The sequence below is a fragment of the Hydra vulgaris genome, chromosome 06 (assembly GCF_038396675.1).
Source record: "Hydra vulgaris chromosome 06, alternate assembly HydraT2T_AEP".
Taxonomy (NCBI): Eukaryota; Metazoa; Cnidaria; class Hydrozoa; order Anthoathecata; family Hydridae; genus Hydra; species Hydra vulgaris.
In genome coordinates this window covers 35597940-35624772 of record NC_088925.1, presented here as the reverse complement: position 1 = coordinate 35624772, position 26833 = coordinate 35597940, and the positions used below count along the sequence as shown (strand labels likewise).

At 26.3% G+C, this 26833-nt stretch overlaps 1 protein-coding gene across 1 annotated transcript in view; it reads right to left on the bottom strand.

Moving 5' to 3' along the window:
- Positions 1–1104: 1104 nt before the first annotated feature.
- plcbh2 (phospholipase C, beta H1) overlaps positions 1105–26833 on the bottom strand; it is a 155025-nt gene continuing 129296 nt past the window's right edge. Inside the window, exons 23-31 of the mRNA XM_065799973.1 lie at positions 23214–23279; positions 22505–22620; positions 22283–22369; positions 15764–15839; positions 15114–15289; positions 6625–6732; positions 6477–6534; positions 3907–3993; positions 1105–1280 (exon numbers count right to left, since the gene is read on the bottom strand). Coding sequence (XP_065656045.1) covers positions 1197–1280; positions 3907–3993; positions 6477–6534; positions 6625–6732; positions 15114–15289; positions 15764–15839; positions 22283–22369; positions 22505–22620; positions 23214–23279 — 858 coding nt within the window. The 3' untranslated portion in view covers positions 1105–1196. The remainder of the gene's footprint in view (positions 1281–3906; positions 3994–6476; positions 6535–6624; positions 6733–15113; positions 15290–15763; positions 15840–22282; positions 22370–22504; positions 22621–23213; positions 23280–26833) is intronic.

Here is a 26833-nt window from a genome sequence, read left to right as displayed (position 1 = left end):
GCCCGATTTAAAAATTACTAATTTTAAAAATATATATAAATGTACTGTTAAATTATTTCTTATCAAAGCTGTTTCTTTGTGTTCGATAGTTCAGTTTTATTCACTTTTTTCAAAGCAACTTACCTCTACTAGACAAGATGATACATTAGTTAAGTTCTAAAAAGAACATTAGGACTTAGGAAAAAATGGTTAATTTTAATTGAAAGTCCAATAAATTGGTAAAATATCCACACTTAAATAATGGCAGATTAAATAATGGCAGATAAAATAATTTATAAGCATCTGAGAGAAAAATAGTGAAATTTTTTTTTTACTTTTTTGGTCCAAAATTAAAAAAGTGCACGTGTACCTTACTTACCTGCTTTTCAGCAATCATTTGTTGTACATTGTGTTAACATTCTAATTCTCTAACTTTCATCCATTAGATGCTTTGTCATGGGATGCATAGATATTTTAATTGCAAAACTCCTATGCTCAACTAGCCCTGCTCTACTTATTTTTTTATATCCTCAGAATCATAAGAAACTGTAGAAAATAGTTACCTAAAAACATTGTCTTAATTGCGCTACTCAAAAATCTGCATTTTGGCCAAATTTTAAGTGTTTCTAAATCACCGTGGGGTGTTGTTTAATTTTTTGTTTGCGAATATTCTACGTTCTAGAATGAAGAAAAATATAATTTGAAATTTTTGATAGTAATTTAAAAAAAAACCTTTTAATATAAATTTTTAAGTTTTTCCAATAAATATAAGCTTGATATTCATTTTATATGGTTTGTTTAATTAATTTAAACAGTTCTAATAAAAAAAGTTGAAAAAATAATTTTTACCATAAAAAACACGGTTTTGTCCCACTGTGCGCTGGTGGCAAGGCTTACAGTTTTTAAATCCTACCAAAAATTGATCCATTTCATTTGTATGCATAAACAAATGGAAAAAAAGGAAAGGGAACAAGTTTTTTACAAACTTTGTTTTTTACTATTGATAATATATATATATCATCAATAGTAAAAAACAAAGATATCAACTACCGGTGATACAATCAGTTCAAAACATTCCCCATCTAATCTAATACGAACTTCACAGAAAGAAGTTAACACAGGTTATTAAAAACGACTAAATAAATATATTTACTTGAAGTTATAAAAAAATAATTTACAAAAATATAAAAAAATACTTATAAAAAGCCATAAAAAAATTACAATTTCTGTTGATGAAGACTTATTAACGTTTGAGCTTGCTTAATATGTCGGATAATTGGCTCGTAGCCGAGTTGAATAATCTAAAAACAGTTATTATAAAGTCATAACAAAAGCTATTTACATAAAACAGGTTTAGCATAGTCTCTTAATCTTTACTTTTGTTTTTAATATAGGGTATTTCCGAAACAGCCTATTACTATTCATAATAAAAACTGGCAATCTTCAATTTACTCTCATTTAATTTAAATCCATATAAATATTTTGTAAACAATGGTATACATCAGCGATGTTATCAATGAATAAATTAAGTTTGAAGCGGAATTACGAAATTTCGATTTGATGAATTTTTATCTGTTGTTTTTTTATTTATTAAATTTTTGTTTTTCTAACATCTTTTAAAAGTTATAAATGACGTCATTTGATCATTTTTCTCATATCAAATTTAAGAGTTCAAAATTTAAGAGTTTTTAACTATGATGTTGCTAGTATTCTATTAGTCTTAAAATATTTATAAACAGCGTTATTTAGCAGTACTAATACCAAAGATGTTGAGATACTGTAGAAAAAAATAATACCTGGAGAAATAGGTGTAGCAGTGAAATTTAAACGCCAAATTCAAGTAAAAAAAATTATCGGAACCAAGTATAAAGTTAAACAGGTATAAAAGTAATTTTAAGTGGTGTTTTAATGAAAGCAGGTACAATATTTAACTGCAGGTACAATATCAACAAACGACAGAAGCAACACCAACTTTTCATTCAGGGGGTAAATCTTTTTTAGTAATGATTTATGAACATCGTATGATAACATTGAGTTGCATATAAAATTAAGCGAGCCAATAATTCTGCAAACCATAACAACTATTTTACCGACTGTTAATTGAACGTAGTTATGCAGAAAGCAGCCAGTTCTCAATTTAGGCCAAATTAAGATTGGTCAATTCAAATTAAGGAAAGGTCAATTCTATGCTCTACTAAAACCAGCCATGCGGATTTCATACAGAAATTCACAGTAAAAATTCACAGCCTCACAAAATATTTGTGTTGCATATATTTGATTATTCAACATTCAGACAAAAGTGCTTTTATCTCAGTTTGAGTTTTTTGTGGCTGGCTGCTTTCTGCATAATTACTTTCAATTATTAATGCTTTAAATATTTTTGTAAACTGGAAATGATTTTCTTTTTAAATCCATCTTATCTCGAAAAAATCATGTTGCAAATCATACCAAATAAGTAATTTATTTGATTAGAAAAATTATTATCAATTTTCCTTGTCGCAACTTTATTTGAATCATTTTCTCCTTAAAAAGAAAAGGACAACAAAGCCTTAGTAACAGATGTTCTTAAAAGCTTTACTAATAAATCAATGTTTAATTCAAGTTTAAATGCGAAACCTTGCCGCTGATCAAAAAATAAAAACAATAAGGATTTCATTCTTAAACGTGAAGTGTATTTCTTTCAATTCTTAAATAAAAATATTTTTACGTTTATGGATAAATGCATCATACCAAAAAGGAATAAAACAAGTAAATAAAAAAAAAAATTAAACAAATTTAGTACTAAAGAATAGATTTCTACGAGAATTTCGTGATGCGCAATGACAAATATAATTAAATGACGGTTTGACGTGGTTCAGGGCAATTAAGTTAATGGATTCGTTTTAACACATCGAATGCAATCCGAGAATCACTACGTTCTGCTTAGCAAGCAAGTTTGATTGCGTTCATGGTACTATAGAACACAACTTGAACAAAATAGGAAAAACCTCCAAGTTCGGTGTTTAGATGTCACACAAACGGTACTCTAGACAGCACTTTAATCACTTTTAAAGACTTTCAAATTCAAAGACTAATGTCATAGACAATGATAATGCATATATTGTTGAAGATTACTTATGAAATTGATAATAATTTTTTTTGAAAAAACATTACTTTTTAGGTAGTCAAATAACAAATTAAAGTCAAAATGTGTTTCAAAGGTAACTAAAGAAAAATCTAAATAACATCAGCATTTGTACAAAATCTACATTCGATTCACTTCAAGTAATTCTCATCATATCATGCTGATGCAGCTATTTATTTTTTCATGAAAATGTTTGTTTAGTTTCTTTATTAAAAGTTGAAGTAAGTTTATATCAAAATATTTATAAAATATAGCAAATATTTTTTATTTATACGTAATTAAACTTTTTTAATTTTGAAAATTTACAGTGGTCAGGTTTAAAACAGAGTTGGTGATGAGATACTTTAATATTGATAAAGTATAAAATATTTCTTTGATCAAAATGATTATTTCATACTTATTTATGCATAAGTGAAAACCCTCAATCAATGTTTTTCCTACTAAATCCTGCACCCCCCTCCTTATTAACATACAATAAAATCAAATAAAAAGTTTACCATTTCATACTAAAAAATAGGAAATAACAAAAGAATAGGTCAAAAAGATATGTATAGAAAGTAATAGCTAAATCGAAAGTGTCGTTTGGAAATGATTAACTTGTTTGTTCATGCCAATATTTATAGAATGGTTAAAACCTGGTAATTATATTATTCTTTATTTAATTATTGCTTTTGTAAATTACTTTGAAAATTTAAAAAACCTTATAAAAATCAGTATTATTAGAAGTACAAAAAATAAAGCAAAAAAATAAATAAAAATAAACAAAGCATGAAATAATAAAAAAATTATACAAATAAATTAACCTCTTTCCGTTGATCTTCAAATTGCTTATTTTCATTTTTATGCTTTTCAATGAGCTTTTCTTGTCGTTTCTGCTGATTTAGAACAAGCTAAAATATTACAAATGCTAAAAAAGGTATTGTTCAAATTTTAAAAGTTTTTATTGATTTTTTGTGCATAAGCCATTTATATTGATTTTTTGTGCATAAGCCAATAAATTTACTTAAAATGCAGAAATATTAAAAAAACATGCTTAAAAAATAATAAAAAACAAGTTTATATAACTCAACTTTGGGGCTGAATATTTCAAAACACCCCTGTTTAAATATATTTTCGCTGCTTTTAATATTTTTAGTTAGTTATAATCTTACATTTCACCGAAAATATAACAGGAAAAACAACAGTAACATATATAACTATAATTTCAAAAATATATCACTTTTTCAAGAAATTACTAAAAAATATTTGCAAATTCAATAAAAGATAAATTAACTCAAATTTAAAACGGAAAAGTATACACACTTTTTTAATGTATTAAAGGCATAAGTTATTTTTATTGTATTTGTAATAGTTCACAATACTTTTTTCATTTTGTATTTCTTCCATTTCCGCTTTTTCAAACATAAAATTTCTACCGGTGTAGAGCAAGCCTATGGAATGGTAGTTTTTTCAATATGTTTATATTGGGAATAAAAATTTGGTTTTGATTTGGTAGTTTCAAACTTTCTTGTGGTGTTAATCTTTTTACAGTACTGCAGATCCCACCACATAATATTATTCTTAAAGTCCCAAAGAAAGTAATTATATTATAATTATTACTTTCTGTGGGACATGTAAAAAAAGTTTCATTTAACTTTAAGACCCAATTCACTCGCTAGTTAACATAGATTATAAAAGCTTTTACATTTTTTTACTGCCCTGCACAACCATCAGTGAATGAATGTATTTTAGACAGATTAAGAATTTTGGTTTTTAGTATAGATAAGATTTATTCATATATTTTGTGCACATACATACGTTACATTGTGTGTAAAGTTGGCTGATATAAAACAACAAGAAATATGTTTTATTACATGTTCATTACCTTTATATTAGTAGCACTTTAGTTTTTTATTATATCATAAAAGATTTAAAAAACATTGCTGGGTGTTTCAGCGATAGCTCTGTATTTCATCTTGAACTACAAAAGAATAATTTTTTGCAAATTATTTTTTACTTCTTGTGGTGCCAGTGTAAGAAGTTTAACAATAGTTCTATTGTCAGAATAGAGAATCTAATTTCATCAAAGTTTTCAACAATCCTTTTTATACTGTTTTTTTCATAACACATTTTCTCTTTCTTAGAGTATATGTTTTGATGGTTTTGAATGAGTTTTATATCTCTTCTAATATATTCAAATTTTGGTTATATATTTTAATTTCTAATCTTTTTAATTTGAATGATGATATTACGAAGTTCTCATCATCTTGTTCACCCTGACTTTGTTTCTCTTTTGGAAAATATACTCTTCTGGCAATATTTTGTTTACAAAGGTTGCAGAGTTTCTTTCCAGGAGCTATATTCAAGCTGCTATTCTAATCATGAATTGTGTTTAAAAAAAATTATGTATAATAATAAAATATTTAAATTTTACAGCTACTTACTAGTAATTTTCTTTATATGAGCATTGAATGGTTTACAACAAGCTTTCTGCCATATTTAGCACATTTACAAATATTTTTATTACATACATTACATACATTACTTTCACATAATATTTTTAAGTTTGATAGTTCAATGTTACAACCTAAAGATATGATTGTTTTTTCTTCATAGCTTAAAATTTCTATAACATCTTGCTGGTCTTTGCATGCCACTGATGTCATTAAGCCAATAGAAAACATCTTAATAGGATAATTTACTTGGTGCAAACCATATCAAGAAATTATTTCATAAACCTAATAAATAAATCTTTCCTACATAATTTTTTCTGAAAAAAAAAATGTTTTTAATGTAGAAATAGTTCAAACCTTTCTAGATTCCTTCTTTAGCATGATGTTTAGCACTGGTATATAATGTAAATTTTTATTTACCAAATTGTTAATTTTTTATAATTCCAATACAACTTTACCAAATAATGTGGTTCTATAACTGAACTTTTCATGAACTATATAATGGAGATTATTGAATCCTCCATTACCAATCATAGATTATTGAATCATTCATTACCGATTGTAGATTATTGAATCCTTCATTACTAATCATAGATTTTTGAATCCTTCATTACTGATCATAGAATAAAAGTCAAAAAAGTTTGAAGAAAATATCAGACCCATGGTTCAAAATTTCCTAAACTTTGGGTGATTTGAGGTGGAATTACTTTTATTTGAGTTTATCACTTTGTTAAGTTATATAATTCTTAAAAATAGCTAGATATTATGATTTTGGATGCAACTATTTTTGAACTATAAGGAACAAGGCATACTTGGATAGTAATGATTTGTATAAAATTTAATAAAAACATTAAAATAATAAAGAAGTCAGTATTAAAAGATTTTAAATCATTTTAAACATGTCAATACAATAACTTAATGAACTTAATTATTCAATTAACCTTTCTTCTCTGCATACCAAACTCCTCAATTCTTAATTTGTCTCTCTCACGTTTAATTCTAAAAAAGAATGATTGTTTAACTCATAACAATAAATTGATGTAATAAAAAAATGTTAGAAAACTTAAAAAGAATAAAAATGATAAATACTTCTCTTTATTAATGCGATCTATTTTACTGTTTTCAAACTCTTTTTCTAAATCTTTAATACTTTGGATAGAATCACGGGCTTGTGCCTTTGTCAAATCTGATAGTTCTCTAAACAGTGACGTGAGTATTTAATTAGTAGTTAATCATAACTTATAAACACAAGTGATGATTGGTTAAACACAAGTGATGATTGGTCAAACAAAAGTGATGATTGGCAAAATATGAGTAATGATTGATTAAACATAAGCAATGATTGATTAAATTAATTTTTATTCAAAAAAAAAAAAAAAATAAAAAGAACGGAAACTTTAATGAAAATTTTTAAGATGAAATATGATCTTTTTAGATACAACTATTAATTTATTTTTACAACATAAAACAATCAGGTTGTTACACATCTTTCACTTTTAGTATTAACAATAACAAACAATCACATTGCTTCCCTCCATCAATCAACTTTGAACATTGTTTCTGTAAATGCAAAAACAAATTGGTTCAAACTTCCAATAACACTAAGGGGCGAATTAAGCAATTACAAATTGCGATATCTGGAAATAGTTCTGGTCTTTAAAGTTTTTAGTTTTTTAAAAACTGTGCATTGATCTTGAAATTATTATAAAAAATCTCATTATAAAACATTGCGGACCTTTAGTAACAATTATTTTAAATTTATTTTTAATAATTTATAATAATATTTTAATAATTTATTAATTTGAAAATTTATTTTTAATGTGTATTACATAAATTAACTGATATTTAAACAAACAATAAATTAGAATATATGTAAATTTTTACTGTTATTATTTTTGCAGCTATAAATTTATTGTTATATATTTTTATCAATTTTATAAAATAAGATAAGATAACCTTTTCATTAAAAGTGTACACAGCTTTTAATAAGAATGATAAAACTGAGAATTTGAAGACCAGAAATTTTTACATATGTTGGAACTCGGGATCACTTAATTTGCCCCTTAAACAACTACAAAAGAATTGCAAATAACCGAAATGCTTGAGAAATATAGCAGTATATGAAAGTAACAGTTAAAAAAAGAGTTAAAAGTTAAAGTATAATATGAGTTAAAGCCACAAAAAAATTGATTTAACTTTAAGACAAAAAAAAAAAAACAAAAAAAAAAAACAACAGCAACAACAAAACACAATATTTATTAAATATAAAGTTATTTATTAAATATAGAGTTATTTTTAAATATAGAGCACTCGTTTCTATAATTTTTATCTATAAATAAATAAATATTTTAAATTATTAAATCTCTTTTCCTCAGGCAAGCATACAAACTTTTGAATTAATGCCCTCTCATCAAGTTTTACAGAGCGCTATGGAACTTTATCACAAAACTTCTTTTACTTTTTAAGCTGCATTGACCTTACCTTGTGAAGAGCCCAAAATTTTTCTATTAGACAGATATGCCGACAATTTGATGGGCTGTGATCTTAGGTACAACTTCAAAGCCATTTACCTTCTTCTCAAGATAGCACTCTTTTAGATGTAATTTTATGATCGAACTAAATAATGAATCGAGTCCTTTCTCTTTATCCCTCAGCTGATATTGTTATTGGTGACCTAAATGCTTATCACATCGAATGGCTCGGTTCTAACACCACTTACCCAGCTCGCACTAAAGATAATAACTTCTGTATTTCTCAATCTCTTACTCAGACAGTCAACTTTGTGACTCGTTTTCCAAACAGCTAAAATCATTTACCATCATTCCTTGATATGTGTCTTGTCTCTGACCTTTATATGTATCACTCCATTATATGTGTCTGATGTGATAAGTTTCTCCTTGATATCCTTCAGTTGGTTTAGACTATGCAATGATCTCTCTAAATCTTTTATAAACTTTTTCTTTGGACCTATCATTGCACTACTTACTACTACCCTAAAGCTAACTGGGATTTTTTGTGTGATTTTCTTAGTTACAGTCCTTAGGCTGATAGCTTTTATTTTTTTCCTGACAAATGTGCCTCCTACATCTACCACCTGCATCTAAGCACATATGGTAGCTTTTATTCCTTTTCATTGATTTTAAGTCAAACCTTATTCTAATTCATAATTTTCACTTTCTTCTGCAGCTGTTACTTCCAATTGTAATCATTTTTTTCATCTTTTTCACAAGAACTCTATTTAGGACAATAATCTTTTTATAGATTTTGAAAGAAACCAATGTAAAAAGGTGCTGTCTGATTAGCATCAGACATTATACCCAGTTTACTAAATCTCAGATTTAATCTCAAAAATTAGGTTCTAGAGAATTTTGGAAAATTTTCAACAGTGTCATTAACAAAAGTAAGCATAACATTCATGGGTCTAACCTGATTACCTTTCCTAGGGATAAAGCAGAACTATTTGCAAAAAACCTTTCCTCTAATTTTTGTCTTTCAAATCTAGTTGGATCAATATCCAAATTACCAATTCTATTGATAAAGTCATTTCTCAATTAAAGTCTTTTTTACAGCTTGTGGCCCAAACAACATTCCTGTCATAGCCTTACAAAAGTGTTCTCTAAAATACTTTTCAATTCTTTCTAATTATTTAACAAGTGCTTGACTGAATCTTGTTTTCTTTACTGTTGGAAAATGGCACCTGTGGTTCCAATTTATAAAAACTTGCATATTCTACCTACTATTTGTCATTCGATGTAGCAGCATTCTCTACATGTTCGATGTAGCAGTATTCTCTACATGTTCGATGTAGCAGCATTCTCTACATGTTCGATGTAGCAGCATTCTCTACATGTTCGATGTAGCAGCATTCTCTACATGTTCTACCTATTTTTCAGTCAATGTAAACAATAAAAAAGTAAAAATAAAACTATGCAAAATGTTTTTATTTTTATCAAAAAAAAATAAAAGCATTCTGAATGTTTTTAAAAACATTCCAGTTTATTAATTTGCACTTTTGTGATTTAAAAAAAAAATTTAATTAGTTTCCTCAATTAAATTTAATCATTTTGACATAAAGTGTACTTAATTCTGACTTATTTAAACACAAAGAGTTATAAAGAGCCATTTTTACCACAAACATTAAGTTTAGATGTCAAACTATAGGAATATACGTATATATAAATTCTTGTAAAAATGTTAATTTTTGCCGAAAGTCACAAGTTTTTTTAAATTTAGGATTAGGGTTAGGGTATTGTTACAATTATGTATTATATAGTGAAGAAATCTTTTAAAACTTTTAATAATAGGAATAAAAAATATTTATGTATAATAAAAAAGGAAAATCTTAAACTTTTTTTATCTTGGAATTTCAAGAACAAAAATGACCAGTCCCAGGATCCTGGGATTGATCCCAGAGCTATAGCAACATATAATATAATATCTACATAATATTACTACAATAAAAAATTACATTTTAAACAAAAATATATTTATGAATAAATGAAGGCAATTTACATTGTTGGAAGAAAAACATAATAAAACTATGCTAAATATAGTCCAGGGAAAGAATATGTTTGACAAGAATGGAACTTGTCAGTGGTCATTTGAAACCAACTAGCTCTTCTAAATAATTATCGCATGTCAATGCCATTTTCAAATAGTGTCATTTCATTTTTTTATTTTTAATAAGGGATTTTCCATAAAGTATGTAAGAATATGTATGAGTATAAGGAAAGGGGAAAAAAAATGTACAAACTCGTTCTCTATCTCTCCGAAAAACTTGATTTCTCTTTTTTTAACAGCATATGCAAGTTTTACAAATTTAACAAAACCAGTATTGTTACATAACAGAAATATATTGGATTAATTAATTTTTTTTTTTAATGTTTTAAAAAACTTATGAGTTGAAAAAAAGAAGGTTTGAAATTTTAATAATGAATACAATTACAGAGGGGGGAGGAGGTTGTTGGAAGCATGCAAGTGTGTACAAGGGTGGCCCTAAATTAGTGGTTTTACTGCATACCTTCTTAATGGATGCTCCCCAACAACAGGTTTTAGGTTTCCATTTTAGGTCCCTTAGTCAAATCTATAAGCTTAATATTATATTTTATATGGTCATAGGTGAATGCATATTATACAAGTAAACTAAAATGTTTTTACATGGATACATATTATATATTCAGTGTATTAAATTCAACTGATGCTTGTAATAGTACAGGATTTGAGTCATTAAATCTTTTGAGTAATTTTACCTAAAGTTTTTAACATTTAAATGAAGAAAGCACTGTAATTATTTCTTCCACTAACTTAACAGAGCTTCAACTATTACACAGGTATTGCAAAAATCCACTCAGTTTGGTGTTCATGCATATTGTGTTCATTAAATGTATTTTCTTCCTTGTGTTATAGTCATCATCATTTGACAAGCATAAAATAATAGCAATGTTAGACAAGTTAGAATCCTGGTGACAAAGTGCTTTTTTTTATTTTTTTTGTTTTGTTATTTAGGTGCCCCAAGAAGACCTAACGGTCTTGTCACTGAGCACCGCAGAAGTGTATTTAACCAAGAAGCTCACGCCTCCTTCCTTACCGTGATGCGAAAATACGTCCAAAGCTCGTTTTGAACCTGGATCTCCTGCTTATAAAGCAAGTGATCTAACCATTGCGCCATGGCCGCAAGGTTATCATATAAGCCACAGCTTTAGCCATCGCTTATATGATAACACCAGAACTGAAGTCCATAAACACTAATATTCATATAACAACAAATTTAAATTGACATCAAAATATAAAGAAAATCTTTCTCTTGCCCAAATTCCATTTTCTTATGCATTTTTTTTTATTGGTATGATTATTAAGCAGCACCAAAGTCTATACGGTCTTATCATAGTGCACTGCAGAAGAGAATTTAACTAGGAATTTCACACCTTTTTTTACCAATGTTGCTTACCTGGCCAGAGCTGACTTGGAACACTTAAACTCTTGATTTTGAGCAAGAACTCCATCCACCGCACCATGGTAGCTTTAATTGACTTCAATTTGATGAATCATACCCAACTTTGATTTTTGCTGTACTCTACCACATTATTACGAATTGTGTTTAATGACATTGGCAGATTTCTGAATTTGATCGCAGTTAGAGCAGTATAAAAAGTATTTAATATAATAAATATTACCCATAAAGATTCAAGGTGGAGGTACACACCTTATGCGGTAGTGGTGTAATGGTAAAGTGCTCGCTTTATAGGCAAAAAGTTCCAAGTTCCCTACCATGCCCCTAATAGTAACGGGCTAAACTTGTTTCCTAGCGCAATGGCCTTCTTTGTCAAGGTTTGTGTTTCGGAGTTAAAGAGTTTAAAGGGATCTCAAAGTGCCAAGACAAGTTGTGTTCATTTAAGAGAATGTTTAAAAAAATATTTGGACTGAGTTTTTTTGATTAAAACAAAATGATAAATATATACCAAGAAAAACTAACTTTGTAGTTTTAATCAAAGCTCACCATCTCCATGTTAGTGTGATTTTTTAAAATATACACTGCTACCAACAGACTTTATAATTCATTCAGGTGCATTTAATTTCAAAGAGTTTCAGTATAAAAAATGACATCGTTGTAGGATTTTTTTTTTCAGAAAAATCAAACTTTTTTTTAACCAATATCATCTGTTTTTAAAATAAGCATTTCTCATCAATTGTATGACTTAAAGCTAAGCATAAAAATGTTTTTTTATAGAGCGTAAAAACCAAATAAAGTTAAGATTTTTATAGTACACTTTTAAATATAATAAATGTATAAAAAAAGATGTTGATACCCTTATTATATATTCTGAATCTTTTTTATTTTTTATGTAAACAATGTGAACTTTTTTACTAGTTTTATCTAGACCATTTATTGCTATGACGTTTTTGTTATCCTATCAAAATGACATTTTACAAGTTTTTAAATTTTGAGTCAATTTAAAAATTGAGTCAATAATGCTACACTTTTTCACAATCTTTAACAATAATCATTCCATTTTAAAAATAAAATAAGCAATAAGTGTTTTATAAAATAAATTTCATTAAATATATTCTCGCATGAGAAAATAAAAACTTCGAGAATATTTGTACCCAATGAAAAGTTTAGCAAGTAAATGTTAATTTTGTTCTAACTTATCGACATGATTTTTACTTAATATTTAAACTATACTCTTATTTTTTTAATTATGATTAGTACAACTATTATCATTAACTTCTTCTTTGTTTATTTTTTATTATCAAAGTATGATTTTTAAATGTTTACTTTGTTTATGTATGTATGCTTATTATTAATCCTATTATATTCAAAAACTGGTTTCACTCCTTTGATCAAAATTCTGTTTGAGTGACACCATCCTTATCAATCATTTAGTTATTATTATTATTAAATTTACTTTATTAGTTATTACTATTATTAAATTAATTTACTCAATATTATATTATTTTACATTATTATTATATTTACATTATTTTTTATTAATCAACTATTTTTTCTTACTACAATCAATAGAATTATGATTTTTATTATTATTATTATTTTATTTATTATTATTATAATATTATTGTATGATTTAAAATAGAAAATATATAACTTGTTGTTGTTGTTGTTTTTGTTAATTAAACTTTGATCAGGTTAAATAATACAAAATAATTTTTTTAACAGAATCTTAATAAGGATAATAATCATTTAATAACTATAAATATAACACAAAAAATAATTTATAGAAATAGACAAGATTAAAATACCTGAAATTTTCTATTTATATTTTTAATGCGAAAATGGTGAAAATTAGAAAATAAAATAACTAAACAAATTCATTAGTAATTTATGATGAAAAAATTTTTTTTTATATAATAATAAGTAACTAAACAAATTCATTAGAAATTTATGATGACAATTTTTTTATATATATTAATAAGTAACTAAACAAATTCATTTGTAATTTATGATGAAAAAATTCTATAATTTGAAGAAAAAAATAAAATCACTTGAATAAATTATGAAGTTTGTAGATTGCAGCATATATTTTGGACTCAGAGAATCAATCACACTAACATGACGAACATTGACTAAAACTAAAGTTAGTTTTTCTTGGTTTATTATTTTGTTTTAATAAAAAAAACTCAGCCCAAACATTTTTTTTAAACATTGTCTTTAATATGAAAATAATCTAAAATATCTAAAATACACAATTTGTGTAAGCACTTTTTTTGTGATCCCTTGAAGAGAGGGTTCTAACCACAATTAAAGTTGCCTACTCGACTGTAGTAGTCTTCTTGGTCTTGGGGAGGTTAATTAAAAAAATTTTTTGTACATAATAATTACAATTGATAATGTATTACACTTTTATATTAAGTATATGTTAACAGACATGACATGCTAACCAACATGACTTTATGCAAAGTTTTGTAAGACATTCACTGAATCAAACTTTTTCAAGATCTTTTTAAAGTACAACTGAAAATATACAATTATTTTCTTTAATAAAATTATTGCTGCATATAGTTGTTATTTTTATTCGTTTTTTCACTATGCTTTGTTTTACAGATTTTACAGAGAATCCCAGAAACAATCTTGGACAATTCCAAGATTTCATAATTATAAAAAATAGTCCCAGGATTGCAATCAATATTCTAAATATAATAAACAACAAAAGGGTTAATAAACTATTTTCTAATATATCACTTAATAAATAACTAATTAAGCAACACAACACTCTCCAAAACTTTCTCCAAAATTCTAGAATTGAAAATCTAGAAAATCTCTGATATGCATTATCAATACAATAAAGTCTCAACCCTTGGAATTAGGGTCGGCATTTGGCAATACTGACATTAAAGTGTTTGAGGTCAGCAAAAAATTGCCAACTTGGTTTAAATATTTTATGGTAAGACCTTTGCACCAAAAATTTTTCTGACATGATGCCGAACTCTAAAAGATTGAGGCAAATTTTTGCCGACCTCATTTTTCCAAATTCCGAGGTTTGAAGTCTTGTATATTTTTTTATTCATTATTTTTTTGCATATTTTTGTCATATAATAATAACATTTTTTTGTACTTTTTATAATATAATAATTATAATACAAAGTAAAGTATATAAATATTATATGAATAGTTATAATATTAGTTTACTTCAGAAGTTTCTTCAAAAAATCTCAAGTTAAATGAAATCTAAATAAACCATCATATTTTTATTTTGGAAAAAGTCTCAACTTTTGGTAAAGAAGGGAAATTTTGGAACCACTTCAATAAATTGTTGTTTGTGATGACCTTCACTTGTAAATCTCTCTCAATCATATATAATATATATATATATATATATATATATATATATATATATATATATATATATATATATATATATATATATATATATATACACATTGAATGTATTTTTCATATTTACATTGCAAATTACATAATATGAACATATGGAATAAAAATGGAACTAAAATAAATATGGAATAAATAGAAAATTTTCTATCAAATTGCAAATGCTGGAAATTCATAACATTTCTTTAAAAAGAAATTTTTTTTATTTAAAAATAAATAATAATAACCTTACTTTTCATTTATTTCTGCAAGTTTTTTAACATCATTGTCTTGTGCCATCTTTAATAGTTTACCTATTAAATCTATTTGTTGTATAGAATGAGAATACTTGATTCGAGCTTCTTTTTCGATATGCTCATCAACCATTATTTTCAGAGCTTTTTTTTGCTCTTCAACAATAACAGATATCTAAATCAAAATAAAATGTTTCTGAAAATTTTTTATTTAAAAAAAACAAAAAACAAACAAATAATTTGGTCATAGATTATTGCCAATTTTTATTTTACATGTGTAGTAAATGGAAATCACCTTGGCTATAATCAACTTGGTGATTATGGTCAAAACAGTGCTCACCATATTACTCACAATAGTAGGTTTTAATAATTATTCTAAAAAAATGAACTTTAAATTTTTTTAGTATGTCTTTTTAAATTAAAAAATTTTTTTTACTATTTTTTATGTAAAAAACTTTGCAATACTAGATTTCAGTGTTAGTAGTACCACGGTGAGTTGAAATCAACTTAAAAGCATACTTTAATACTTTAAATAACACTTGATAAAAAGTCTTGTCCACCTCCATTCTTTATTTAAAACCTTTTTAACAAAACTAATAGAAAATATCTGAGTAATAAACAAATTCAACTTAAAAAAAAAGAAATCTACCTTTCCCACTTTTTCAGTTTTCCAAATCTTTGTCTTTTCTAGATACTTCTCTTTTAACTCCATCATTTGACTGTCACTATGAAAAGAATTGTTTATTAATTTAAGACAACCTTCTAGTCGTTACAAAAAAAAAAAGCATATCCTTAGTTTAATTAGATTTTGCGCACAAGAATCTTTATTATTTTAAAAAAACTTTATTTGTCTGAGTAATTTTATTTCATAAAAAACAAATAACAAAAAACAAACTTTTCAGTAATTTGAATAAGAAATTGATAAAAAGTTTATTGTGGATCACTTCAATGCTGAACAAACTCTAAATATCACTGAACAACGCTGAACAAACTCTAAATAGCACTATCTATGATATAATTAATTGTGCTAAGAATGATTTGAAACAAAAGAGTCCAAAGAAGTGATCATGCGGCCAAAGTCATGACCCCCAAGGTCATCAAGCATGGGAAAATCATGTTTGACCACAGTGACCAGATATCAATGAGACAAGCTGATAGAAAATTTGAATGCACCTTGGATTCACATATTATTAAAACTCTTGCCAAGCAAACTGACATCAAAACAAAACATGTTATACCTGATCCATAAGAGAGCCTAGAAAAGTGAATCAAGATGTTTTGTTTGGACCTGACATTGCATTATGCCAAAACCGTGACCAACTGTTATGAAGCTCATGTCATCAAATTTGTCAAAAAAGTTGACAATCCGCCAACCGAGCCGGAATGTCATCCAATCGAAGACTTTTGGGGTATTTTGAAAGTCAAAGTGTATGGGCATAACTGGCAAGCAAAAGATGTGAAGCAATTACAAACCAGAGGAAGCCTTGTCTGAAAAAATTGACTTTGATTTTGTATTTTCACTTTTTAGGTCAACTTGTCTTAGAATCGACCAAACCCATTGAAACATATTGGTTGAAGGCAAATTTGATTGAAATAAATAAAGAAATAAAAACACTATTTAATGATATATTTATTTTATTTCCAGTTTAAAAACAAAGTAAATAATTGCCCCTGAAGATCAAGATTTTTAGTAACCACCTGTTATATTAGAAAATAAAGATAGTTCAAGAAAATGGTAAACAAAAGAATTTAAAATAGTCAACTATATGAAAAACTCAACGGATGAAATAGTACTTCTCAAATACTTAATAATATAATTGTGAAATAACTTAAAGGGATCCCAAACCTCCAAAATTGTTGTGTTCATATTGAAAAGAATGATAAAAAAAATGTTTGGGCTAAATTTTTTTGATAAAAACAAAAGAATAAATGCATACCAAGAAAAAGCTAACTTTTTTATTTTAGTCGAAGCTGACCTTCTCTGTTTTGTTGTTGGAAAAAAAGTCAGCATAATATACTCTACAACCTATAGACTTGATAATTTATTGAAGCCTGTTTAATTCTTAAGAGTTTTGGAGAAAGAAATGGAGAAGGTGAGGTTCGACTAAAATAAAAAAGTTAGTTTTTCTTGGTATTCATTTATTCTTTTGTTTTAATCAAAAAAATTTAGCCCAAACATTTTTTTTATTATTCTCTTTAATATGAACACAACATGTCTTGGAGGTTCGGGATCCCTTTAATATATATAAGAAAGATTGAAACAACTTGTTTGTGACAATGGTTTTTATGTACTTTTTTAAATATAGTTATAGTGTAGATGGCTTTGACTTCTTAATCAAAAAGTACAAGGTTCAATGTCAGCTATGGTCATAAATGCAACATTGGTAAGGAATATAGCAAAAACTTCCTTATTAAATTCCACCCTCTTTACAATGTTCTTCAACAGGACCATTAGGTTTCTTGGGTACTTTAATAACCAAAAAAGAAAAAAAAGTATTTAAATTTAAAAATTTAAAATAGTTTAATGACTACTCTGAAAAATGAGTGAAAATGTGCAAAAGTATTAGCGCACTCATTTAAAAAGTATTAGCACACTAATTTAATTCCTTTGAGAAATGTTTTTTTGTATTCTTTTTGATTGATTTTTGATAATTACTCTCTGTTGATTATTAATAGTTAATAAAAAATGTAATTAGCATAAATTGAAGCAACAAAAATGTCAATTGAAATACAGTTAGTTAAAATTCCAAAATTGCAACAACAAAAATGTGGGTTTAAAGAGAATATAAATTTAGAAAAACGACAAGTTGTTGTCATGCACAAAAGTGGTCTCAGTAATTGAGAAATCAAACATCAGCGAATCAATAAGAGATCAGCGAATGCAATGCTAAAACAATGTTCAAAAGCTATAATAAGTTTGGCAAAGTCAATAACAAATATCGCTCTGGTTTTCTTAAAAAAATGTCAGAAAGGTACAGAAATAAATACTTGCTAGATGTAACCCAAACATGAGCATAGCTGAAATCACCTCAGGCCTGAATACAACAATGGATGCACACCAAGTTAGCTGATCAACAAATAGCAAGCTAATGAAGAATAAAAAACAACTCAATTCGTACCTTGCAACAAAGAAGCCACAACTAAGAAGCAAAGACCATCTCAAGTGAAGAAAATGGTGCAAAGAAAGAGCTGCATGGACTGTAGAGCAATGGAGAAAAAAGATTTTCTCAGACGAGTTGAACTTTGCACTTAACAATTGCAAGAAAAGGATTTAGTGAGGAGATAAAAAACAAAAAATACAATCCTCATTTTATCATGTCAAGACTTAAAGGAGAGGTCAGGTTAAATTGCAAAAAAGCAAGTCCACTAACTTAGACTTGTATTCTAATTAAATTAAAGGCAACAATAAAAAAAATGTTTTTTTATATTTGACACTTTGTAATTCTGCTTTCTTTTATTATTAAATTAAAAGAAAAAGATCAAATACTCATTTAAAGTTGACAAAAATAAAAAAATTAAAAATAAAAGGATGTGCTAATACTTGCTGGAAGCACTGTATATATGTATATATACATAGCCGCCATAAGAAGAAGGATGAGGAGGGGGGGGGGGGGAGTTGCACTGAGTACTTTGTACCAGTGGTTGAATATTTTTTTAACTTTATTAAAATAGGTTAATAATGCATTAATGATTTTATTTGTTAGGCTGATTAGCCCACTATATACTAGATCCCAGTGGTTCATATGTCAACAATACAGCATTAGCCAAATTAACAAGCGGTCTGAGTCTGAGACTAGTCAAAGCAGTTACATGAATCATATATATAAGGGCTGCTTTGTTTATAAATATATATATAGATTGTTTGAACAAACTTAACAAAATAGTACTCAATATGGTTAAAATAATTAGATACTAATATTTTTTTAAATTTGCTAAATACCATAAAAATAGCTATACAAATATCTTGATTTAAATTCAATACTTATATTTTTCTTTTTGAATTATTCAAAAAGAGAAAGTAAAAATTATTTTAATACTTTAAATTATACAACAGTATAAAATTATGAATTCATATTTAACTCTCTTTTATTAAAAGAGTATCAAAAAAGTTGATTGGTCGTAGTATCTTTACTAGGTACAAAACAAAAAATATTGAGTTTCAAGAAAAAATATTCTGGCTCTCAAAGTAGAAAAAATAACAACCCTTACATTAATACTTAGAAGAAGTTATCTGCTACCAACAAGAATGTAAAAAAATTAATGCATATTTTTAAGGTGTTCATTCCACTGAATCTTTTGTCAAAGTGAATAGCTATTTTAGTCAAGTTCAGTTACTCCATAATCTTTTTAGGGGAAGTTTTATTTGAAGAAAATTCTTGGCCGAAAAGACTGGTATGTCTTTTCATCAAACTTTGCAAACCCAATGGAGTGTATGCATTGAGGTTATGAAGCCGTTGGATAAACGATCTATGGAAAATCCTTTGCAGAAGTTTTGTTACCTTAATCTAACTGCTGATCTATTGAATGAAGTAAAATCTCTGAAGAAATGGATTCAGTCATTTAAATTCATCATCATGACAACTCATTGGTTCAAAGCTCTTGAAGCAATAAACTGCGTTTATTAATAAAATGTCAGCGCCTCATTTCAGTAAGAAAATATTTTCTTTGATGATGAGATGAAGCTAATGAAGACTGATGATGAGATGAAGCTAATGAAGACTTTTATCAAGAATCTCATCAGACTTAGATCTTCCTGGCCCAAATTTATTAATGAAGGACATTTGATTGCCTCCTGCCAAGTAAGTTATGATTTTCAATCAGACTTTTATTTAATTGAAAGCCATAATTTAAGTGGACAATGAAGAGAAAGACCTTTCACAAAAAACCAAGAACAAAGTTCATCCACAAAAAATGAAGAGAAACAGTTAAAGGTAAATATATTCAATATTGCTCTCAATACTCTAGTTCAACAAATAAGAATTTATTGAATTTATTGATTCTGTTAAAGATTATATGGGACTTATAGAGAAGTGTTTATGGATTAAGGTCTAAAAACTTTTTCCTGTACTAGCATTATCATTTTTGATGAAAAGAGGGTTAAACCAATTGATGTTGCATTTACAATTCTTGGTAAGAGATAAATTTAAATTAGGGCTGTAGGAAAGTTTGCAATCAAAACCAAACTTTAATAATGCATCATTATACATACGAGTATGTTTGCTGATGATACTAATATTTTGCATACTAATAAGTCTCATCATTCCTTGTTTAAGAATATAAACTTAGATCTAAAAGATATAGTTTATTGGCTAAATGCAAACTTAATTTCTCTGAACTTGGAAAAAACTGAACTAATATTTTTTTTATCTCCAAGACAAAATTTTTCATACAACAATCATATAACTAAAATTAAAATTAATTATAGATGTTTACATCCAACACACATTGTTAAATATTTTGGTATTTTTATAGATACGAACCTTTCATAGAATTTTCATATAGATGCACTCCTTAAAAAACTTAATCAAGCTAATGGCATGCTACCAATAATTATGTTGATAAAACTATCCTTAAGAATCTGTACTTTACAATTTTTTAGTCTCATCTCAACTACTGTTTTCAGGTTTGGGGACAAATTGGCAACTGTAATATTAATAAATTGTTATCAGCTCAGCATCAACCAATCCGAATAATAAATTTTCAACTCCATAATACAGAAACCTCAAACTTCTTCAAAAAACTTAAAAGTCCTACCTTGTCAGCACTAGTTAGATTTGCTAATCTTCTTTTTGTTTTTGACTCCCTTAATAAAAATTTACCTTCCTCTATTACAACCTTCTTCAATGAAACTCGATTTATACATTCACATTTAACTAGAAACATCAATAATGGAAAACTAAATGTATCTCCCTATAAAACTTTGAGGTATGTTAAGTATTCAATTACAAATCAGTGCATCAGTGAATGAAATCGAAGTCTTCTGTGCATTATGAATGAATTTGAAAAAATAAAACTTCAAAATAGTTTATCTTCATTTCTTTATTTAAAACAAAATAAATTTAAACAAATTCTGAAAAAACTTTATTTTAATATTTTATCGTTATTAACTTCTTTTAGTTTTCTTATTTTACTTTTTCTTCTAACTATTTTTATAGAAACTTTATTGTTTTTGTCATTATTATTTATTATTTTTAATAATATTTTTATTATTACTATTATTATTATAATTTTTATAAATACTATTATTTTTGCTGTTACTTTTGCTCTATTAATGAATAAATTTATTATTGTTATTATCATTATTATTTTTTAATATTATTAATACAATTATTTTGTGTCACTCCTTTGATCAGGTTTCTATATGAGAGATTCCTTCCTTGTCAATTAATTTTTTATATTTATTCTTAATAATGATATTTTGATTTTATTATTTATAATATTATAGATATTTTTCTTATTATTAAAATTATTATTATTGAAATTATTATTATTGTTAATATATTATTGTAATTCTATGATTGTAAATTTTGAAGAAAAAAAATATCTTGTTGTTGTTGTTTAATAGATCTTCGAAAAATTTCTTCACTCTATAAATATTTAGAATTAACTCAATTGAATGTGGAATTTGTTTTAAAGTATTGGGCGGATGGTTTGAAAAAAGTTATAACTATATTATATTATATATTGCACTGTTTAATTATTAATTAAATGGTGCAATATTTATAACCCTACCAAAAAGTCCTGCAAAAATATGCAAAGTGCATAGAAACAAATTTGGTTATATTTTAGAATCCATAGTTGGTTGCCCTGGTTAGTCGCAGGGGTCCAAAAATATAAAAAAGTTCTTTAAAAGACCATGAAAGTTTTTTTTGTCAAATTAGGTAAACCTGGGTATCAAAAGAAGCATATTTAAATAAGGAATTGAAATTAAAATTTATAAAAAAAAAAATAATAATTTTAGAATTTACTGAAGGAAAACTATAAGGAGCATTTTCTAAGTAAATTTCTTGGAAAAAAAATCTTTTTTAAACAAGTTTTAAAATCCTTACTTTATTGAAAAAAAATCTTTTTTAAACATTAGTTTTAAAATCCTTACTTAATTAGGCTAATATATATTAATTTTCTATATAAATTGTGTTATATATAAATTTAAAAAAAAAAAAAATACATAATTTTTCTGGAACTTTTATCAAATTTCATTGAAACGTCTTCTACTATTTTTTGGTAACTTGCTTGGACTTGGACTTCTTTGGTGCTACAATATAAAAATATTTTTTATTATTATAAACTTAAACATTTATCTAAAAATCTTATTTATATAAAAAAAAAACATTATAACTAGTTTGGTTAAATTGGTTTAAAAATAATTTAAAAATAAGTCAAAATATACTTGATTTTTTGTAAACTTTTTTCAAATGATTTTAATTCGCTTTCTAATGTTTTATCATAAAACATTTGTAATTTTGAAATTTCTTCATCATAGAAACTTTCAGTTAATTTACGTTCCTAAAATAGAATATTACTCAATTATTTATACCCTTATACACATATACACTTTTTGTAACTAATTCATCATACAAACTTTCAGTTAACTTCTATACTAACATATTTTGTGCATAACATTGACCATAATATCAAAATATTTAAAAACACATAATAAAAATACATTCTATAACACATTAAAAAAAACATAAACAAATCTATACAGACTTTATGTGAAAATCTATACAGACTTTATGTGACATATTATATAAAAAGCATATCAATAATAAGTATCAAATTATTACAGATACTATGTAATGAGGAGATAAACTCTCAGATAAACCATCAAGTGAGGAGATAAACTCTCAGATAAACCATGTAATGAGGAGATAAACTCTCAGATAAACCATGTAATGAGGAGATTAACTCTAACATAAACCATGTAATGAGGAGATGGCTCTCAGATAAAATCATGTAATGAGGAGAAGGGAGAGTCATCAATTTTACAAGGGATGCGCAGTGCACAAATTTGCTATCCCTCTGTAAAACGCAAATGAATACGAAGAAAAAAAAATTATTTAAAAATGTTAAAATTTAAAAAACTAATTTTTACAAACCTTGCGATGATTTTGTTTAAGAATATCCACTTCTTTACCATTTTTTTTTGCAATACGCAAAAACATCTACGATTTTTAATTTAAAAGAAGATATAAATCATTTAAAAGAAATGAATAAAAAAAAAAAAATAAAAAAAAAAGTAATTTAAATTAGTAATTTCATTACTAAATAATTTTCTGAGCACATCAAACATAAATATTGTAACACTTATTTGATATATACACTTATATATCAAATAAGTGTATATATCAAATAAGTGTATATATATCAAATAAGTGTATATATATCAAATAAGTGTATATATATCAAATAAGTGTATATATATCAAATAAGTGTATATATATCAAATATATATATATATATATATATATATATATATATATATATATATATATATATATATATATATATATATATATATATATATATATATATATTAGGGTAGGTCAATTTTAGCTTTTTTTTTAATTTTGAATTGCATAACCTTGCAATTACTGCGACTAAGATAAGCCTAATGTTGCAGTTACTAAAGTTAGTCACAACTAAAGTAGTTTCCTCAACTGTAGTGGCTTTTATGGCGTGGGGGAGGTGAATTCACATTGAAAAAAAAAAAAAAAAAAAAGATAATGATTGACAGACAACTTAAAATATTGCAAATTATATGAATTAGAAAAACAAGAAATAGGGAACGAATTCCAAAGAACTGATGCTTGAGGAAAAAAACTAGAAGAAAAAGAATTTTTGGAGCACTTAAAACAGTCACAGAAAAAAGACTTATTTAAATGATGAGTAACACAAGAATGAATTTTAGTAGATGGCACAAAAGACACTAGCTCTCTAGAGCACCGCCCATTATAGCATTTATAAAAAAATGAAAAAAAAAAAAAACATTAGGATAATGTGAATATGGTAGAAGGTTAGCTGCTAGAGCAGGTCATACTATATTTACAATATGTTTTTGCACCTTTTTATTTTTCTAAAAGAAAAAGAGCATTATTTGAAAATCCACCCTAGAAATGGCAATAGTATTCCAAACAAGGACGGATTTGAGATTTATTGAGATAAAGAATAGAAACCGAAGTAAGAAAGTGGCAACACAATAAAGAGATGCAACCTTAGCAGGTGCTAATTTTGCAATAGATTTGATATATGGTTTCCATAAAAGATCGGAAGTAAGAAATAATCCAGGAAAAAGAAGGGTAAATGACTTATTGAAAACATTACCATTCATAAATATAGGAAGATCTAGATTGTGATAATGATTAGCTAAAACAAAATTGAGTTTTAACTGAGTTATTTTTGAATGACATTTCTTTTACAATTTCTAAAGTAGATTAAAATAAATTATATTTAAAGACTATAAAAAAACTTTTCAAATGAAGTTATTTATTTCACTAAAATTTATACTCTAATACATTGTGTATATATTAAGGGTTCACAAAAATGCTGAAAGTCAAGGTTACTTCTATTACACAAATGAAGAGTGAAAAAAAGCATTGTGTGGCCCTCGTGAGTTATTATTAATGGATCATGGTTTAAATTGGGCTTAACCTGAATATATGTTATTGTTTCTTTTCAATACATGTTAAAATCATAATTACATTTTAGATAGTTGGTTATTTGGATATTTAAAAAATTTAATCTTTTGCTTTCATCTTCCAATTCAATTGTCTATTTAATGGCATGATGTTGACTGTTTAATATTTGTCGAAAACGGATGGCATTATCTTTATTTGTAAATCTTGTGTGGATATCATCTACGCACCTCAAACACAATTTTAGTTTCTAGAGGTGGATTAGAATGAAGCGCCAACCCAATTGCTTTATTTTTGAAAAATTGCAGGAAACTTTTTGGAAGTATTACCAGAGGAAAGCCCTATTGGACCTGAATCCACAAGCTCGTGAATTTCTTCATTCCATAAGAAATAACATTTATATAAACACAGTTCTATTAGTGATTTTATTTCTGAAACGCTTAGTTTTGTTAGTTTATTTAAATTTGGGAAAAGGTCTATCATATCAAGAAGATTTTTTGTGGCCTCTCCCAGAGAGATTGATGAATATAAATTGACAATATCGCAAGACACATGTATTTCATTTTTTGATATATTCTAAAGTTTAGCTGTTTTTACAAAAGTTGACAAATTTAACTTTGTTATATTTTTATTTAAAATTGGTTGAAATATATATTTACTAAATATTGTGATACTCCATAACTTGGTGTCCCGATGGTTGAAACTACCATACACATAGGGCATGATTTTCCTGGTTTTTACGTGTTAATTACTCCATACATAGATGGCGGTATTGGGTTGCTTGGGTATAGACATTCATATTCTTTTTTGGTTAACCGCCCTTTTTTATTCAATTTTAATAGAAAAGGTTGGGTTCTCTTAAATTATTTTTGTTTTACCAATTTCTTGATTTTATCCATGGCTTTGTTGTGTTCTATTCTAACAAAGCCTGCTCCTTTATCAAAAGAGTATATATCAATATTTTTGTCCTCTTCAATTTATTTTAATGGTTGTCTTTGGTTATGATTTAAGTTGTTTTTTTGCAGTTTATACAGTTTAAGTGCCTTAACACATTTCTGTGTAAATCTTGTAAACTCTCTATTTTGTTATAATACTCTAGTTTTAATATAGTTTAGGTACACTTTGTACAGTTGGAAAAAATTTAGGTCCTAGTTCTAATAGTTGAAAAATATATAAACCTGTAAAAATAAATAAACCTACTGTAAAAATAAATAAACCTGAAACCCTGTGGGTTTCAGGTTTTTCCGCTTCACATAGGTTTAACACAACATCTTTAAGAAATGAAGAATCTTAGGCTTTTTCCTTTGGATTTATATATTTTAAGATAATAAATTTTTTGATAAGATAATACTTAGATTTAAAAAACATTTTTTCTCAAGATTTTTAGTGAAATTTTCACTAGATTCATAATTACCTTCAGATAAATTTAACTAAAAATGTTTATATATATATTTTTATTTATATTTATATATGTATGTATGTATGTATGTATGTATGTATGTATGTATGTATGTATGTATGAATGAATGAATGAATGTATTTAGGTATGTATGTTTTTAACTGTGAAACTTATACTTATTTTGATATTTTTAAGTAACTTCATAATAACCTAACTATAACAGACATCACTAATTGCCTGAGCACATTAATAACAAGTATCATGTCATACGCGCTGCTTTTCAGTAATGCATCAAGCTAACTGGTCAATAAGATGTATTAATCAAAAAATGTTTTAACACTAAGGTATGGTGGGGCAATATGGATAGTTGGGGTAATATGGAATATTCATTAAGTATGCATGGAGTAAGTTATCTAAACATAATGCTAAAATCTGAAAATTACCAACAGTTTATACACATAATTATCTTCTTAATTTTTGCATTAACAATGTTTATATTTACAACTCATTAGTTCATATTCAATTTTTAAGACATTTTTTGATTTGTCTCAAGAATCTTTAAAATTAAATCCACAAGTTTCTTTATCAAAATTCTTTATCATTCTATCATTTCAACTGCCTCTAACTGCTGCAACATTATGCAATTTGTGGCACCACAAATTGCATAATGTTGCAATTTGTGGTG